General features: G+C 60.1%; 2 protein-coding genes across 4 annotated transcripts; one reads left to right on the top strand and one right to left on the bottom strand.

The window, feature by feature from the left end:
- On the top strand, positions 1–3618 carry LOC121167887 (zinc finger and SCAN domain-containing protein 10-like). Its single transcript, XM_040997590.1, has 3 exons — positions 1–396; positions 1129–1186; positions 2093–3618. The coding sequence occupies exons 1-3, from the start codon at positions 1–3 to the stop codon at positions 3616–3618; spliced, it is 1980 nt and encodes a 659-aa protein (XP_040853524.1).
- Positions 3619–8559: 4941 nt separating this feature from the next.
- Positions 8560–16504, bottom strand: LOC121167829 (matrix metalloproteinase-25-like). 3 transcript variants are annotated; one of them, XM_040997492.1, is made up of 11 exons: positions 16022–16504; positions 15711–15900; positions 15268–15400; positions 14100–14235; positions 13710–13999; positions 10286–10472; positions 10089–10169; positions 9901–9983; positions 9517–9669; positions 9139–9396; positions 8560–9004 (listed from the first exon to the last, which is right to left on the bottom strand). In XM_040997492.1, exons 2-11 carry the CDS (start codon positions 15831–15833, stop codon positions 8733–8735), a joined length of 1716 nt encoding a protein of 571 aa, XP_040853426.1. In that variant the 5' UTR covers positions 15834–15900; positions 16022–16504; the 3' UTR covers positions 8560–8732. The 3 variants fall into 3 exon arrangements, with proteins under 3 accessions (XP_040853426.1, XP_040853424.1, XP_040853425.1); XM_040997490.1 differs by having other exon boundaries at positions 15711–16504; XM_040997491.1 differs by having other exon boundaries at positions 10089–10173; positions 10296–10472; positions 15711–16503.
- Positions 16505–16725: the final 221 nt, after the last annotated feature.

Raw genomic sequence — 16725 nt, 5'->3', positions numbered from 1 at the left:
ATGCTTGCAGAGCCACTTCCAGCTACCCAGGAGCAAGAACAGCTGGGTGCCGTCAAGCTGGAGGACGACGAGGACATCGGACTGGAGGATCCCCGGCGGGTGGGGGCCAGGCCACGGCCTGAGGTGGCCCACCAGCTCTTCAGATGCTTCCGGTACCAGGAGGACATGGGGCCACGTGCGTCCCTGGGCCGGCTGCGAGAGCTGTGCAGCCAGTGGCTGCGGCCAGCACTGCACACCAAGAAGCAGATCCTGGAGCTGTTGGTGCTTGAGCAGTTCCTGAGCGTGCTGCCTCCCCACCTGCTCCACCGCTTGCAGGGCCAGCCTCTCCGGGATGGGGAGGAGGTGGTACTGCTGCTGGAGGGCGTCTCCGGGGAGGCCAGTCATGCAGGACCACTGGTGAGTGGGGTGGTACCATCCTGGGGAAGGCCAGATGTGGGGGGAACAGGCAGTGAGACCCCTAAAAGACTCCAAACCCCTGCCTGCCCCCCTTCCCAGCCTCCTTCCCTATACCCCTTCCCATCTGTCTCACTCCCTAGGGAAGCTGCCAAGACACCCCTGGGGAGTGTGACACCTAACATTTCCATGTTTTCAACAGGATTTTAGTTTCAATACTGGCAAAAATTTCCCCCGCACAGACGTCCCCTCAGAGCAACATGGGGACCCTTCCCAGGCCTCCAGCCACAGCCCCAAAAAGGAAGAACCCTCCGAAAAGTCTGCAGCCCAAAATGCATCAAAGACACTACTCCCATCCCAGCCAGGGCCCCAAGCTGCTGACCCCAGCGAATGGAGCCAGGCTTCCCAGAATAACCCCCAGGCTTTGCAGGGAAGCAGTGAAGAGCTGCAGCCCCTGGGAGCCAGGGACCAGATGTGTTCGTGTGAGGGTAGGGGGCCCAAGGGATGGCTGGGGGGGGGGTGCTGTCTACATGGTGTCTAACAACCTCTTCTTCCTCCCTCTGCAGCGTCAGTGTCCCAGGGCCCCTCACTGTGGTTGGAGGAGAGTTCCAGAGACCAGGAGCTGGCAGCCGTGCTGGTGAGCAGATGGTTGCCCCGCCAGAGCTCTCTGGGCCTCTGCAGCTCCAGCAAGCCCCTGTGCTCTTGCCTAACCTAGGGTCTCTGCTCTGCTTGCAGGAGTGCCTGACCTTTGAGGATGCCCCAGAGGAGAAGGCTGCCTCTGAGCACCCTCTGGGTAAGAGACACTGCCCCCTCCCCATCCTGCCCTAGGGAGTGACCACCCATTCTTTCCTGGCCATGGCTTTTTTCCCCCTCAGTGCTTGTCGTGTCTGACCTGTGTTTTTTACCCAGGCCAATTTTCTTGTTCTGTCACCAGCATGGCTGAAGTAGCCAGATCTGAACCTCTTTTTTTTCTTTTTCCCTGAAGATCTGTTTACTTTTTTTTCAGAGTTACAGGTCTTCTATCTTCTGCTTCACTCCCCAAATGGCTATTAAGGCCAGGCTGAAGCCTGGGACCTAGAACACCACCTGGGTTTCCTCCATGGGTGGCAGGCTCACTTGGGCCATTTTTTGATGCTTGCTCAGGCATGTCGGCAGGGACCTGGATTGGAAATGGAGCAGTCCATATGAAATGCCAGGGTCACAGGCCCTCTTTTGGCTGTCCTGAGGGCCCCTTGTACAATCTCACCATCAGTAGTTGATGTGGAGACCTCGAAATCAATAGTGACCAATGCAGTGCCTGGCTCCTGGCTCTGCGCTGGCCCAGCCCGGCCTGACACAGCCATTTGAAGGGTGAACCAACTGCTGGAAGATAGTCTCTTTCACTTAACTTTTCAAGTAAATGAAAATAAATATACAAAGTTGAAAGGTTAAAAAACTGGTAGGGCCAGTACTAATGGGTGAGGGTTTCCCAGCACTGCAGCCAGCCTTAGAAGACCAGAACTTCACATTTCCAAATGGGTATTGTGATGGATTGTCTGTGGCATGCGTTTTACCAAAACTAAGACAAAATACCAATGAGTATCAGACAAGCAGGTTGGAGTCCCCTGCGGCCCAGTGCTTGGGTGCCTTTCCCACCCCTGGCACATCCTAGAGGGCCCTCAGAAGACCCCTGGCCATTCTGGTTTTGCTTCTTTCCTAGGATTTAGAAGCACAAACCCAGACCAGGACAAGTTAAAACAGGAAGAAGCCAGGGGAGCTTCCCGGCCCCCTACCTCGGTGTCCGAGCCGCAGGTTGACGGGTCTGGGCTGCCAGGAGAGCCTCCTGCGCAGACCCACGGGACGGACCCCAAGGCCTGCGATGCGGGGGCAGGGCAGGGCCTTTCCTGCAGCGAAGCAGTGAGGGGAGAAGACCCCCAAGTGCAGCTCATCTGCACGGAGTGCGGGACGACTTTCCGCCAGCTGGCACGGCTCAAGGTGCACCAGGGGCGCTGCCACCCGCACTTGCGCACCTTCCCGTGCCTGTGGTGTGGCAAGAGCTTCGGCCGAAGCTCCGTCCTCAAGCTGCACATGCGCATTCACACAGATGAGCGGCCGCACGCCTGCCACCTTTGCAACCACCGCTTCCGCCAGAGTTCGCACCTGAGCAAGCACCTCTTGACGCACTCCTCGGAGCCTGCTTTCCTGTGCGCTGAGTGCGGCCAGGGCTTCCAGCGTCGCCGCAGCCTCGTGCAGCACCTAAAGGGGCACACCCAGGACCAGAAACCCACGTGCATTCCAGAAGCCCAGGCAGAGGAGCCCAAGGTGGCAGTCATCTTGTGCTCGCACTGTGGCCAGACCTTCCAGCACCGCTCCAGCCTCAAGCGCCACCTGCGCATCCACGCCAGGGACAAGGGTCACCAGCACTCCAAATCCTCAGGCAGCCTCAGCCCAAGCCCCAAGAGAAGGCCCCACGTGTGCGGTGACTGTGGCAAGGCTTTCCGGCGTAGCGAGCACCTGGTGACCCATCAGCGCCTTCATACAGGGGAGCGCCCTTTCTCATGCCAGGTCTGTGACCGAAGCTTCACCCAAAGTTCCCAGCTTATCAGCCACCAGCGAGTACACACCGGCGAGAAGCCCCACACCTGCTCTCAATGTGGCAAAAGCTTCATGAGGCGGGCTGGCCTTGCCCGCCACCTGCTGACCCACGGAGGCCTGCGGCCCCACCGTTGCGCCCAGTGTGGCAAGAGCTTCATGCAGACACAGGACCTGGCCCGTCACCTGCGCAGCCACACTGGGGAAAAGCCCTGCCGCTGCAGCCAGTGTGGTGAGGGTTTCAGCCAGAGCGCCCACCTGGCACGCCACCAGCGCATCCACACAGGCGAGAAGCCCCATGCTTGCGACACCTGTGGTCACCGCTTCCGCAACAGCTCCAATCTGGCCCGCCACCGCCGCAGTCACACTGGCGAACGGCCCTATAGCTGCCCGACGTGCGGCCGTAGCTTCCGACGCAATGCCCACCTGCAGCGGCACCTGGCTACACACACAGGGCAGGGGTCTGAGGCTGAGACCCCACAGGAGTGCCCGGAGTGTGGCAAGACCTTCAGCCGCAGCAGCAACCTGGTGCGCCATCTGCTTTTGCACACAGGCACCAGGCCCTACCCCTGCTCCGAGTGTGGCCGCAGCTTCAGCCGCAACTCGCACCTGCTGCGCCACCTGCGCACCCACACCCAGGAGTTATTGTACTAGGCTAGCCCTGCCAGGCTTGTCCTCCAGCTGTGCACAGCTGGAGCCTCTGACTTGGCCACACCCCTTCTAGAATGTGTCAGATTTCTGAAGCCAACAAGTCTAATACAATCATGGAGTACCCGTTCCTTTCTAAGCCCACCTGCTACCCTTAGCACACATTCCTTTTCACCCAACCCCAGCCCTTATCCTGTGGGCGCCAAGAGAGGGGGGGGGAGGGCAGCTGTCAAAGGACTCTCACCCTGAAGTTTTTCTACTTCTTCCCCCCATTTTCATCCTCTTACCGTGCTGTGTGGACCCCTAAGCCTGGGCAGCAGCCTGTAGCCCTGCCTGGCTCCTCACACGTGACCTAAGTAAAAGTCCAGATGCTAGATTATTGTGGACAGTGTCTTGTTCTCGACCAGGAACTCTTCACAGATGTGCAACAGCCTGCTCAAGGCAACGCTGTGCCCATGTCCTCCACCCTGGGCGGCCACGGTGCCAGTTGCTACTGAAAACCGAAGAAACCACAGGAAATGTAAAAGAGCATACCACCCTTCCTGTTTCTAACCAGATGTTTTTTTTCAGGAAATCGACTCTGTGTTTTGGTTACCTCCACAGCTTCATTGGGAAGGCCTGGACTTGACACCCAGTGGACAACTGACCCAAACTCAATGAGAAAGTCTAAACAGATCTTGGGCACCATGGCAGCCTGGGGTTGAGGGGAGGTTTGGGAAGTGGGGGACAGACATCTGGATGTCGTGAGAACATTAACTTCAGCCAAGTGAGGTGGGGACAAAGTGTCGAGATCCAGAAGGAGCCAGAGTTGGCATCCACACATTGAAGGGCCCCAGGCCTGGGCGCCGGCCACAGAATGGTTCAGGGAGTCCAGGCTTGGTCTCTGACCATGGCATGGGTTAGGAAGGAGAATGAGGCCTGGTACGCACCAGGTAGGCCACTTCCAAAGCCCCAGGGGACAGCACTCCAGGCTGAGGAGAAGGAAACACATGTTTCGAGGGACAGGAAAAGTAGAAGGTTATTGACTGTGATTGGCTAGGCTTAGAGGTGTGGCTAATTTTTGCTTTTAGATCTATTTGGATGACAGCCAGGAGTCTTTGGTCCACTGGTTCATGCCCCAAATTGCCACAACAGGCAGAGCTGGGCCTGACAAACTCTTGACTTTCCATGTGGGGGACAGGTTCCCAAGAACTTGAACCATCCTCTGTGCATTGGTAGGGAGTTGGACTGGAAGCTAAGTAGTTTAACCCACTGAGCCAGCCCCTAGTCTTATCAGATATACAGAGAAGAGGAGGGACAGAGAGGGAGATCTTCCGTCTGATGATTCATTCCCCAAGTGACCACAACAACCAGAGCTGAGCCCATCCGAAGTCAGGAGCCAGGAACTTGCTCCAGTTGTTACATGCAAGTGCAGGGGCGCAAGGCTTTGGGCTGTCCTTGACTGCTTTCCCAGGCCACGAGCAGGGAGCTGGATGGGAAGTGGGGCTTCCGGGACAGGAGATGGCTCCCATATGGGATCCCAGCACATGCAAGGCAAGGATTTAGCCACTAGGTTTTCATGCTGGGCCCCCATCCCACTTTCATAGTAGCTGCTGGTTGCTGCCTGAGGAGGAAGAAGCTGAACCCAGTGCTTCATCCTGAAACAGGAAGAGGGGCTCTTCTGAGCTCCTAAACTTGGTTCACCTTCAGGCCTTGCTCCTGGCTCCCCAGTCTGTGCCACTGCAAGCAGGGCGAGTTCTCGGGTCCAGAAAGCTAACCATATCCACCTGCTGCCTCCATCCTGGACTAGAGGAGCCTCCCTCTAGACACTTGCTGCTGGGAGCTCTGTCTGGGCTCCTGCAACCCATCCGGGAGACCTAGAAGTGCCTGGCTTTGGCTTGGCTCATCGCTGGCCATTGCAGTCTTCTAGGAAGTAAACCAACAAATAAAAGATTTTTTTTTCTCTCCCTGTCTCTGTGTAACTGACTTTCAAAATAAGTAAATGTTATTTTAAGAAGTGCACAGTGTGTCCACTCCTCAAGAGCAGAATTTTGGGCCTGGCACAATAGTGTAGCAGTTAAAGTCCTCACCTTGAACATACCAGGATCCCATATGGGCACTGGTTCTATTCCCGGCTGCCGACTTCCCATCCAGCTCCCTGCCTGTGGCCTGGGAAAGCTGTCAAGGATGGCCCAAAGCCTTGAGTCCCTGCACCTGTGTGGGAGACCAGGAAGAAGCTCCTGACTCCTCGCTTTGGATCGGTTTAGCACTGGCCATTGCAGTCACTTGAATGAACCATCGGATGGAAGATAATTCTCCCTGTCTCTTCTCTTTATATATATGTGACTTTGCAATAAAGATAAATAAATCTTTTAAAGTGAATAAATAGAATGCTTTAAAAGAGAGAGAGGTAAAAATAGACTTGAACTTGAGGTGACCACATTAAGGGGTCCCCCTGATCCCAGACAGCCTGAGAGGAGGAAATGGTAGTGGGAAAGCCGAGACTGGGCCTGTCAGGTAGGGATTCCCAGAGCTCAGGGGAAGGACAGGTGTTACCGCAGGATGGGCACCGCAGAGTTCACAGTCTGGAGAAGATTAGCAGCCCCTGAACCTGCTGCACACCTGGGTGGCCCTGGAAGCCAGGGGCTGAGGGAAGGAGGTGCCAGGGGCACCTCTGGACTTCTCTTGAAGCTCAAGGCCCTTGAGAAGACTGAAGTTCCACTCCAAGCGTCCTTGCCCCAGACCCCAGGTCAGCATCCAGCCTAGGACCCCTTGCAGCTCTGCACAGCTTGTCCCTGTTCATTCCTGCTCCAACATTCCCAGCCTGCAGAGCCAAGACCTCCCTGCCCCTGCCCCGCTGGCTGGGGTGCACACCTGGACACATGCATGAGGGTGGGGTCAGTTCCGAGCCTCCCTGCCTCTACTGACGGACTCTCCCACGGTGGGTCTGTGCCCAAGTCGTTCAAAAAACTTTTTCTTTAGAGTTTATGTGTTTATTTGAAAGGTAGAGTCACAGAGCAGAGAATCTTCCATATGCTTGTTCAATCTTCCAAATGGACATCATGGCCAGGCAAGGCCAAAGCCAGCAGCCAGGTGTTTCTTCTGAGTCTCCTTTGGAGTAGCAGGGATCCAAGGACTTGGGCCATCTGCCGCCTTTCCAGGCACATTAGCAGGGAGTGAGGTTGGAAGCGAAGGAGCCGGGACTTGAATGAGAGCTCCGTGGGATGCCAGCTACAGGCAGCGTTCCACTGCAGTGTGTGGCAGTGCTGTCCTCCCTCGTGGAGCTGAAGGAAGTGGACCGGCCACACCGAGTTTCTGTCTAGGGTTGATCCATCCGGGGTCCCCTGTGAATGCCTGCCTGCACAGGGTCACGTGCTCACGCTCTGGCTTGTGACTCTAGCCCCGGGGTCTGCTGTGGGTCTCATCTCTTGGGCAGCAGCCCAGCTTTCTTCCCACGGCTAACCACATTGCATGCCCCAGCCACAGAGCAATGCCCCTCTCCTCACCTGCTCTCCAAACCCCAGGCCAATGGATGGAGAGCATGTGTCCAGGGGTAAGCCGTGGTGCTAGCCCCTTATCAGACACATGAGCAGCAGAGAACTCCATGGGAGGATCAGAGTGGCCAGCTTGGGTGGTGGGGCTGCTGGGCCCATTCCTGGCATGCGAGTCTCACGGACACCCTTGGTGAGCCGATTCAGAGGCCAGAGACACTGCCACATTGAAAGCGCCTCAGCATCTCAGCAGACAGCCCGCCCTGGCCCGCTCCCTGGTTCTGCTCTGCTTCCATTCACCCGAGTCCTGCAGGCTGCCTTCGGCACACTGTCATGTCCTGTCCTGTCCTCCTGGCTGGTACTGGGCATCCCCTCCCACTTGGAAAGGGATCAAGTGGAGACCCACATTGGCTTCTTGGTGCTGAGAACTGCTGGGCCAGGTGTCTGCTTTCCTTACACACACGAGATCAAAGTGCCCACAAGCCGATCCTAAGATGCCACTAGTCATCAGAGAGGACGCCAGAAGCGTCTGTCTGTCAATCCTCTGCTGGGTCACAATCAGCTCTGGACCCCTGGCTCTCGTGCCCCTATTGGCCTGCAAAGGTCATGACAACTTGGGGCATTTTGCCCCATGACTGAGACTGTGCTGACAACTCCAGGGTCTGGAGGGATCCGTAGCAAATTCCTGGCACTGGCCCTCTAGGGGCAAATGAGAGACTCAGCAACACCCCAGACAGCAACCAGGCAGACATTGCTCCCACCCCCACCCCACACACACTCCTGCAGCCCGTGAATATGCAGACTACCCATCCCACCCCAGAATGAAGATTCCGGAAACACAGCTCCAGAGATGATGACTGAGGCTCTGAACCTGGGAGTGGGTTGTGAATGAGGTGGCCCAGGCTTCACCACCCCTCACCCTGAGCTGCAGCCACTTTAGTGGCTGATAGATGTGGCAGTCCCCACCTGCCCCAAGGCAGCTGAGACCACACAAGTGCAGGTGGGAGAACTTGAGATGGAACCGGACAGGGGGCACTCTGGACCAGGTGAGATGGAAATGAGCTCTCCCAGGTGGTTCGTGATTATGGGTTCCTAGGGAGGAGTCTCCCAGCTGAGTTGGGGACCCCATCGCAGGCCGGCCAATGGAAATTCAGGAGAGCAGGATGGAGTAGGGAGTCTGGGCGGGGCGGGGAGCAGGCTTGTCCTCCACAGACTCGTACAGGCATAGGGCGTGGCGTGGGGTGGGTTGGGATGTTCAGGGTGTGCTGTTCCAGGGACAACAGGAGGGTCCCGCTGGGGCAGCGTCCCTTTCCACTGACCCGAGTGGGGGCGAGCAGGGCTGGTCCTGTGCAGCAGGCCCGGAGGCCCTTGCTGGACCCCGGCGGCGCGCACCTGTGGCCACGGATGCCGCGCGGCTGGGAGCGAATCCGCACCGCCCTCTGGCGGCTGCCCGGCCCGGGAGCGTAGAGGACCGAGCGGGCCCGGGGTGCAGGAGCGGAGGTCGAGTCCCAGGCGGAGCCTTCTGTTGGGTCTTCGTGAGAACCACCGACCCTGGCAACAGACAGCGGCTGGCCCTGCGGAGCCTCGCCATCTCCGGCCACGTCCCGCCCCTGTCCAGTCTGGGGGCGCTCCGCACAGAACGTCCGCCGGTCAGCGGGAGGCGACGGCCCCAGCCAGCAGGGGCAATAGGGGCAGCAGCAAGGGATCGGGGAGCCGGCCCGCAGCCCGGTTGATCTCGCACTTGCAATCGCAGGCTCTCGACCTGGGAGTCGCTTGAGGGGGCTTGGGAACGTGAGGGTCAGAGGTGGAGGCAGGGCAGTCCAGCCACTGGGGCCCCATGGGCTGGGGGAAGTCGGGTTCGACCTTGACGCTGCCCTTAGGAAATCGCCAGTAGTGGGCGCCCTTGAAGAAGTAGGTGTCGCCTGAGGAGGGCAGGAGAGGGGGAAGGAAGGACGCTTCGGGCGCGCTCCCGCCCTGTCCCCTCGCGTCGCAGGGCTGCGTCAGTGTGCCCACCGGCCTGACCCCCTGGCTCGCCGGCCCCCAGCCTCGGCCCTACCTGTGTTGCTGACCGTGACGTCGTCGGGCGCGGGCGGCGCCCCTTCCCACAGGCTCAGGTCGCGGGGATAGCCGGGGTCGGCTCTCCCGGCCGCCTCGTCAAAGCGCCAGTAGCGCTGGCCGCGGATTAGGTAGGTCTTCCCGTTGGACGGCCACGAGAACACGGCATCCACCACCTCCCCAGGCGGCAGGCCCAACTCGGTGAGCGGCCGCGGAGAGCCGTCTAGCTGCCGATCTCGAAACACCCAGAACTGCGGGCCTAGGGAGCCGGAAGCAGCGTCAGGTCCAAGTCGGACGGTCCACTTCCCTCCATCTCTGCCGCCCGGCTCAGCCCTGCACACCCGGGCCCAGCCCCCAGCCCTGCCCGGGCCCCACTCACCACTGAAGAGGAGGATGCGCCCGTCACCGGGCCTGGCGTAGGCGGCTTGGACCATTTTCACCTCGGCGGGCAGCCCCTCCCAGAAACGATGCAAGCCTGCAGGCCGTGGGGACACCAGCTGTCCGGAGGGCTGCAGGCGCCAGAACCAGGGCCCTGGGGGCAGGGGACATGAGGTGGGAGAGGCTGGGGTCACTCTCCAGGACCAGATCCTCTTGGAAACCCCCTTGTGGATAGGGGGATCCCTGCTCCTCTGTGACTTGCTGGAGAGTCCCCCTTTGGGCACCCAAGTGCCCACTTCCCCCAGGAAACCCCCAGAGCCCAGGAGAGTCACCCAGTTGGGTGGAGAGCTAGAGGGCAGGGCCAAGGGCCGTCTGAGGTCGGCACCTTTGAAGAAGAAGGTCTCCCCGCGGATGTTAGCGATGGCATCAAAATTGCCCTCACACCGATCCTGGGTGGGAACAGAAGGCCTGGGGATGGAAGAAGAGGCCTGAGTCGCTCTTGCACTCTGTGACCGTCCCACCTGGCAGGACTCCTGCGTCCAGTCTCACCCAAGGTGATGCCCTGGTACTCACCTGTTCCTGTCCGGAGGCTGGGTGGAGGGCTGCGGAGGAGCCAGGGGTCTCCGAGTGGGCCTGTGTGGGGTTTGGTGCACTCTACCTGGGGGAGACAGTGAGGTGTGGATCACTGGGCCTGCGGCGTCCTGGGTGTCCTAGGGCGATGTCCTGGCTGCTTTGATGCCAACCCTCTAAAACCCCACATTTACACTCACGGTGTCCTACCATACAGCTGCTGCAGGCCCTCGAGGTCATCCTGGGACAGCCGGTACGTGGCAGGGTCACCCACGGGGCCCTGGTAGAAGGGCCTCATGATGGAGCTGGGAGCGGAGGAATGCCCCAGGCCCAGGGCGTGGCCAAACTCGTGGACAGCCACAGCAAACAGGTCAGTCCCTTCACCATCTGGGGAGCAGGGCAGAGGGGGCAGAAGGAGAGGGCAGGCTCTGGAGTCGCACGCCCCTGCTGTAAGGCTTGGTGTATATACCGGGGAGAGCTCGGGGGCCTCCATGGGGTACATACACGTCTTCCCGCCACCCTCCCCCCCAGGCCCAGCTATTCCCCACCACACTGCTGGCTAATCTGGCCTCAGCTTCCCTCTCTCACTCCATCCCCCCCGCCCAGAATAGGGGCTCCCTGCAGCAGGCACTCTCAGGCCACAGCCTGCTGGCTGGCCGCCCACCTCCTCCCAGCCTCTTCCCTTGGGATCCAGCCCTGTGCCAGGGCATAGCCTCTTCTTAATCCCAGCTCTTCAGCCCTGAACGCCTTCAGGGAGGGCCTCATGGGAAATAAGCAGGTGCGTACAGAGAGGGTGAGGCCGTCTGGGTGCTGCGGCCCATCTCACGGAGCTGAGCCCGGAGCACACAGGAGCAGCAGCAGCGCCAGGGTCAGGGGCAGCCCACTATTCCTGCAGCAACTGTGGGCAGCCATGGTGGCCCCAAGTCCCTCTCCCAAGAAACCGGAAGATCTGTGGTATCCACACCAGCTCAGTTTCTTCTGGTACCTTCCTGGCCTCTTGTCGGGCTTCCGGGTGCTGCAGGCTGGCTGCGTCCTTGTCACGCTACCCAGCAGGGGGAAGTTACACAACGGTGCAGCCCGGCCCCAAAGGACATGGTGACCTCCTGTCCCTCAGCTCCCCCTGCTCTCTCCCCTTAGACCTTGGGTGACAGGTGAACCCAAAAATGCTTCTTCCTGTTTCACCCAGGCGGGCTGTCACACACTCCGGGCTCTGTGTTTCCTTTGGCCCTGCCCAGGATGAATAATCTGCTCCTTCATCCCCTCCAGCATCAGGTCCTGTGTCTCCCTCCACCCACCTGTCTGTCCACCAACCCTTTCTTCCTGTTGGCTCACCCAGGTCTGACACTCACAACCTCCCACCCTAAAGTCCCCCGTCCCAGTTCACACTCCCCTCTGTCCACCCCAAGCCCAGTCCTTGGTCCATGGTCTGTACTCCCTCTCCACCATCCATCCCAGCTCCTCTGCAGTCTGGATGCTCCCCCCGATTCCCCAGCAAGCCTGCAGCAGCGAGGACCCTGAGGACCCTTGAGCTCCGAGAAGGGCCTGTGGAGGGCCTCCTTCACTGTCCTCCATCACTGTCCTCCTTCACTGTCCTCCATTTGATCCTCCCTCAGCGCACCGCTCCTGGGCTTCGGGGCATCCCCCTCCCCACCTCGGCCCTGTGCCTGACCTTCATCTTCGTTTTTCTTCCAGGAACCTTCCCAGCCCCCATGCTGCTGCTTTCAGACCCCGTTCCTGGCCGCCAAGTAAACTGAGCTGAGAGCTGCGGGTGACTCACTCCTGAACCCACAGACCGCACCACTCAGGCTCCACTCAGCCAAGGCAGCGAGGCTAAGTAACCCTGCATGCTGCAGGGACAGGGTGGGGGTGGGGAGGACGGGGAAGGCTGACTTGATTCGGACTCAGTCCACATTATCGCTGCCTAAACCAGCTCACTGCCTGTCTATACCACCTGCTGTCTACACCACATCATTCTCTACATCCATCACTTCTCCATCCATACACCTCACCATCCACACCACCATGCCCTGCCTACATCACCTCGTAGTCTGTCTTCACCACTCACTAGTGTGAGTACCCCAGCAGGGCCTGGGCACCACCACTTTTCCCTGCCTAGAGCTGGTGCACGGAGCAGAGCTGGGTCTCCCACCAGCAGGACCCTGCTCCAAGAGGCTGTGGATCCACTGAGCACTCCTCTCCAGCCAGACCAAACCCTGGCTCAGCTTCTCCTCTCTCCATTGCTTCTTCAGCCCCTGCCCCACTCCAGCACATGCACAGGAATTCCCCTCTGGAGCACCAGCTCTGGGGAGTTCCATTTCCTGTGGACAGGGAGCACAGCCCCCCAGACTTGCACCGGACTGCACCCACCCTTGCACACAGGATCCAGCCAGACCCCAGGTTTCGCCCACCCTGGCCCATTTCAGACACCTCTTAGCCCCCATCTCTGCAGACCCAGGGCTCCCACAGAGGTTGCTGCATCCATGCTCTGTCCCAGCATCCTCTGGGCAGGATCCTTCCAGAAGGAACCCGCTGCCTGCAGAGTCCCATTGTTGTCCCAGTGTCTGGGACCTGGACTTGCCCTCCTCCCACAGTGCGGGCCCTGTGGCACTTGGTGCCTTGCTGGGACCCGGGTGCCTTGCTGGGACCCGGGTGAGGGAGCCATCTCTTGCAGGAAGTGTCCCCCCCCCCCCAACCCCGTGCACCCACAGCCAGGGCTTCTGTGCTGTAATTTCATGCGGTTGTGTCACTGGTTGTGTGGAGCAACTCTACTGACTCAGCTGTTGGGAAGGACTTTGTGTGCTGGGAGGCTGACTTCCCCTGTCACCTGAGCCTGGCCACCTGACCCACTGTTTGGTCAAACCCGAGTCCAGGCACTGCTGGGCATGTGCTGTTGTACCTAGCCCCTGCCCTGGGCTAGCTCTGAGGGAGGCTCCCCACCTGTGGCTCCTGCAAGGTGGTGCTCATCGTGGGCCAGTTCCTTTGTGGACACCTCTCAGTGAGTACACTGGACAGGTGGCACCTGCAGCTTGTGTCAGTGCCTGCCTGACTCCCAGCACACATTCCCATGTCAACTTCCTGCCAGTGCTCACCCAAGGGAAGGCTCAGGTGCTGGGTCCTGCCGCCCACATGGGAGACCCAGAGGGAGTGCCTGGCTCTTGACTTTGAAATAAAGAAATAAGAAATAAAATAAATTAAGGAAAATATTAAAAATAATGGGGCTGGCCCTGTGGAGTAGCAAGTTAAGCCACTACCTGCAGCACTGCCATCCCAGTTATGTGCCGGTTTGAGTCCTGGTTGTTCCGCTTCCAACCCGATTCCCTGCTAATGTGCCTGGGAAAGGTGGCAGAGGATGCCCCAGGTACTTGGAGCTCCTGCACTCATGTAGGAAACCCAGAAGAAGCTCTTGGCTTTGGCCTGGCTGTGTGGAGAGTGAAACAGCAGATACAGGGAAATCTCTGCCTCTGCCTCTGCCTCTCTGTAGCTCTGCTTTTTCAATAAATAAACAAATGTTTAAAGTCCACACACAGTACCTTCTGCGTGTCTGGGTCCCCACTGGCCAGCTGCACTAACAGCAGTTTCCCAGGAGCCCGCCCCCGGTGAAGGACATCTCCCAAGAGGTGTTACCTTCCACCCCGTAAGTCCAGATCTCTTCATCATCGAAGTGTGTGTCCCCAGAGATGGGGTGCTCCCCAGGGAAAAAGGCATGGGCCAGGGTGCCCCCAAGCCCATCGAAGGGGTAGCTGTCCTGGTGGTAGGCCCGAACGAAGTCAATAAGGATGTCAGGTTCCTGGTGCCCGGTGTCCACCTCATGGAAAGTGAGCCCCGACTCTGAGCCCCACACGGCCAGTGCGTGCTTCAGCAGAGTCCGTACTTTGCCATGGCTCAGCTGGGAGCCTTGGGGAAAGGAGCGCACCCTGTGGAGACAGAGGGTTGTTAGGGTAGCCGTGGAGGGACAGGGCCACCATGAGAAGTAGGGCCAAGTGGCTGGCCCAGGCAGTGGGCTCCAAGACTTACCCCCACGTCAGGGACTGCTTCCTCCACACACTGCCACTCAGGGCATAGCGGCGGCGGCGTCTGACCAGACCCGCGGCCCCCAGCACATCTGGCAGGGAGCAGCGGGGCTTGTGCATGGCACCCACCGTCTGGGAGTCTGTGGGAGACAGTGGGGTGCGTCAGCCAGCCAGGCGGTGGGCCCAGGAGAGGAGCCAACAGCCAGCCAGCCCTACATGGGGGACAGCTCAGAGATCTGAACCTGGGACCCACCCTCATCCCAAAGCTGGTTCGGCTGCCCCTGTGCCCTCCTTGGCGGGGTCACCCTTAATACTGGGCACAGCACTGCCCAGCTTCCTCCTGGCCAGACTGTGACCTGGGTCCTCCATCTCTCAGCTCCTCTAGGTGGCGCATCAAGGACCCAGACCTGTGACCGGTAGCCTGCACCTCACATCCCAGCAGCCCTGTCACTGGCCACAAGCCTGGCCCTCCTGGCTCCAGGACCATCTTCCTCCTCCCTAAGCTCACACCACAGGGTGCTGATAGGGTAACTTACAGTGGGGCCGCACAAGACCAGACAGGACAGAAGAGGGACCTGCCTTCCCTTGCAGCCCACCAGAATCCCACAAGCTCCCTCTTCCTTCGCTTGTACCCCTGAAGAGGTGCCGCACACCTCTACCCTTCAGGCACACTCCAAGTTCAATTGCTCTGGCCACACACATGCCTGTCTCCAGCCACTGCACCACCATCTCCATCTGTAACTGCAGCGATCTTAAAACTGCAAGCCCAGGGGCTTCATGCATTATTCCTGGAGACCCTTCCCTGGTCATTAATGCCCCTGGGATCCTCAACGCCCAGGAGCCCTGTACCAGACACACAAGCTCGACCCTGCCCCTGGGGTCTTGGCGGTGCAGTGTTCTCAGCCCAGCCCCTCCTTCACTTCAGCACACCCACCTCCGTGGGGAGTGATCCTGTGCATGTGGATTTCCGGTCCTTCTAGCTGCCTCCCTGTCTCTAGTTCCGGGAGCTCCTTGGTGGGAGCAGGACCTTGCCTGCATTTGCTGTTGCACCCCAGCAGAGAGATGGCCCTCAACTTCTGAGCAGACACAAGCCTGAGGCCGCCCCAGTTGGGCCGCAAGGTCGGGTGGACACAGAGCCGGGGCCAACTGATGTGAGGGCATGGGACACCTACCCATGAGGCCTGTCTCCGGCAGCCCCGCAAACCTCTGCATGACCTTCAGCGCATCCCGTAGCTTGGCCGGGCTCTGCAGCTGGGCCTGGGCGGGATCGGGGGGCGGCAGGTAGCCATAGCGGGTCAGCCAGTCCTGAAGGAGGATCAGCAAAGCCGGGACAGTTAAATGGACTGGACTTGCCCAAGCCGTCCCTATCCTGGAAATCCCACCCCTCTCCCAGGTCCTTAAACCTCGGGCTCTCCCGCCCAAACCTCCCCACCCCCCACCTCCCGCGCGGTTCCCCGAAGCTCCTTTCCAGGCTCTAAAACAAGGTCGGAAAACCTCGGACAGACCCACATCCAGGCCCACACCCATCCCCAGTCACTTCCAGCGTCTCAGGCCCCAGCCCCCGCCGTCGCCTCCTCCATGCAGCCCGCCCGGCCCGGTGGATCCCCGGGCTCACCACGAGCTGGCTCACGTCCTGAGCCCGGGTGGGCTCTAGGGTGCGCACGGGCGGCGGCAGCAGCGGCAGCAGCAACGCCAGGAGTCGGAGCCGGGGCGCGAGCGTCGACCCCCGCAGCTGCATGGCGCGCTCCAGCCTCGGACAACCCCGGGGCTCCGAGGGTTTCTGACCCCCGTGCCTCTCTAGGGACCTGCAGGAATGGGTCATGGACCAGCAGAGTCACGGGGATTCCGCGTCGATTGGGAAGGTGGACAAGAGGTCTGGGTTTCCCCCAGGGGTGCTAGGAGACAAAATGGGGATTGGAGACGCACGGCAGCGATGGCAGCAGGTCCAGGAGATGGGGGGCACACGCCGAGTCCGAGGATGGCAGCTGGAGCAGAGGTCCAGATAACGGTGCACCCCGATGCGCGGGGCGGGTGTGTCGGGGGAGTGGCCTAATCTTCCAAAGTCGAGTGAGAAGGGAGGCCGGGCGGTGGTCTCGCCGTCCCTCCCCAGAGACCGTCTTTGGAGCGCTTCAAAGGTGAGCGTTGTCTGGAGCGCCAGGGTCGGGGGGCAGCAGCAGCCGCGAGTTTCTCTTCCCGGAACCCGGCTCCAGGGCGCTGGCCGACCAGGACTCGCTTCTTGTTTCCCCGAAGAGCACGCCTGGGGCGGGGGTTGGGTGGCCCGGGCCTCCCCGCCCCCTCCTGCCGCCGGGCCCGACGACCCCGCTCCGCGGGCGGGCCGAGAGCGAGGGAATTCCGGGCAGCAGGGAGCTAGGAAGGAAGCTGACTTTCCCGTGGGGTCCTGGCCCGACCCCCCCGGTCAAGCGGCCCCTGGTTCTTCCCCAAAACCCACGGCGGCGTCTCCAGATCCCGAAGCGCGCCCCACTCCTGGGACCTCGAGTCCTGTCCCGGGCACTGGACCCTTCACCCCAAGACCTCCTTGCGGACACTGTACCCCTGCTGGTGCTAAGGGCAGGTGGAAGGCGACTTGGGAACCGAGTAAGCCGCTGATCCTGCACGGAGGGCTGAGGCAG

The sequence above is a fragment of the Ochotona curzoniae genome, unplaced genomic scaffold, assembly GCF_017591425.1.
Source record: "Ochotona curzoniae isolate NIBS_2020 unplaced genomic scaffold, NIBS_Ocur_1.0 patch433, whole genome shotgun sequence".
Taxonomy (NCBI): domain Eukaryota; kingdom Metazoa; phylum Chordata; class Mammalia; order Lagomorpha; family Ochotonidae; genus Ochotona; species Ochotona curzoniae.
The sequence above is the reverse complement of the archived record's forward strand: the minus strand, read 5'-3'. Positions and strand labels throughout refer to the sequence as shown.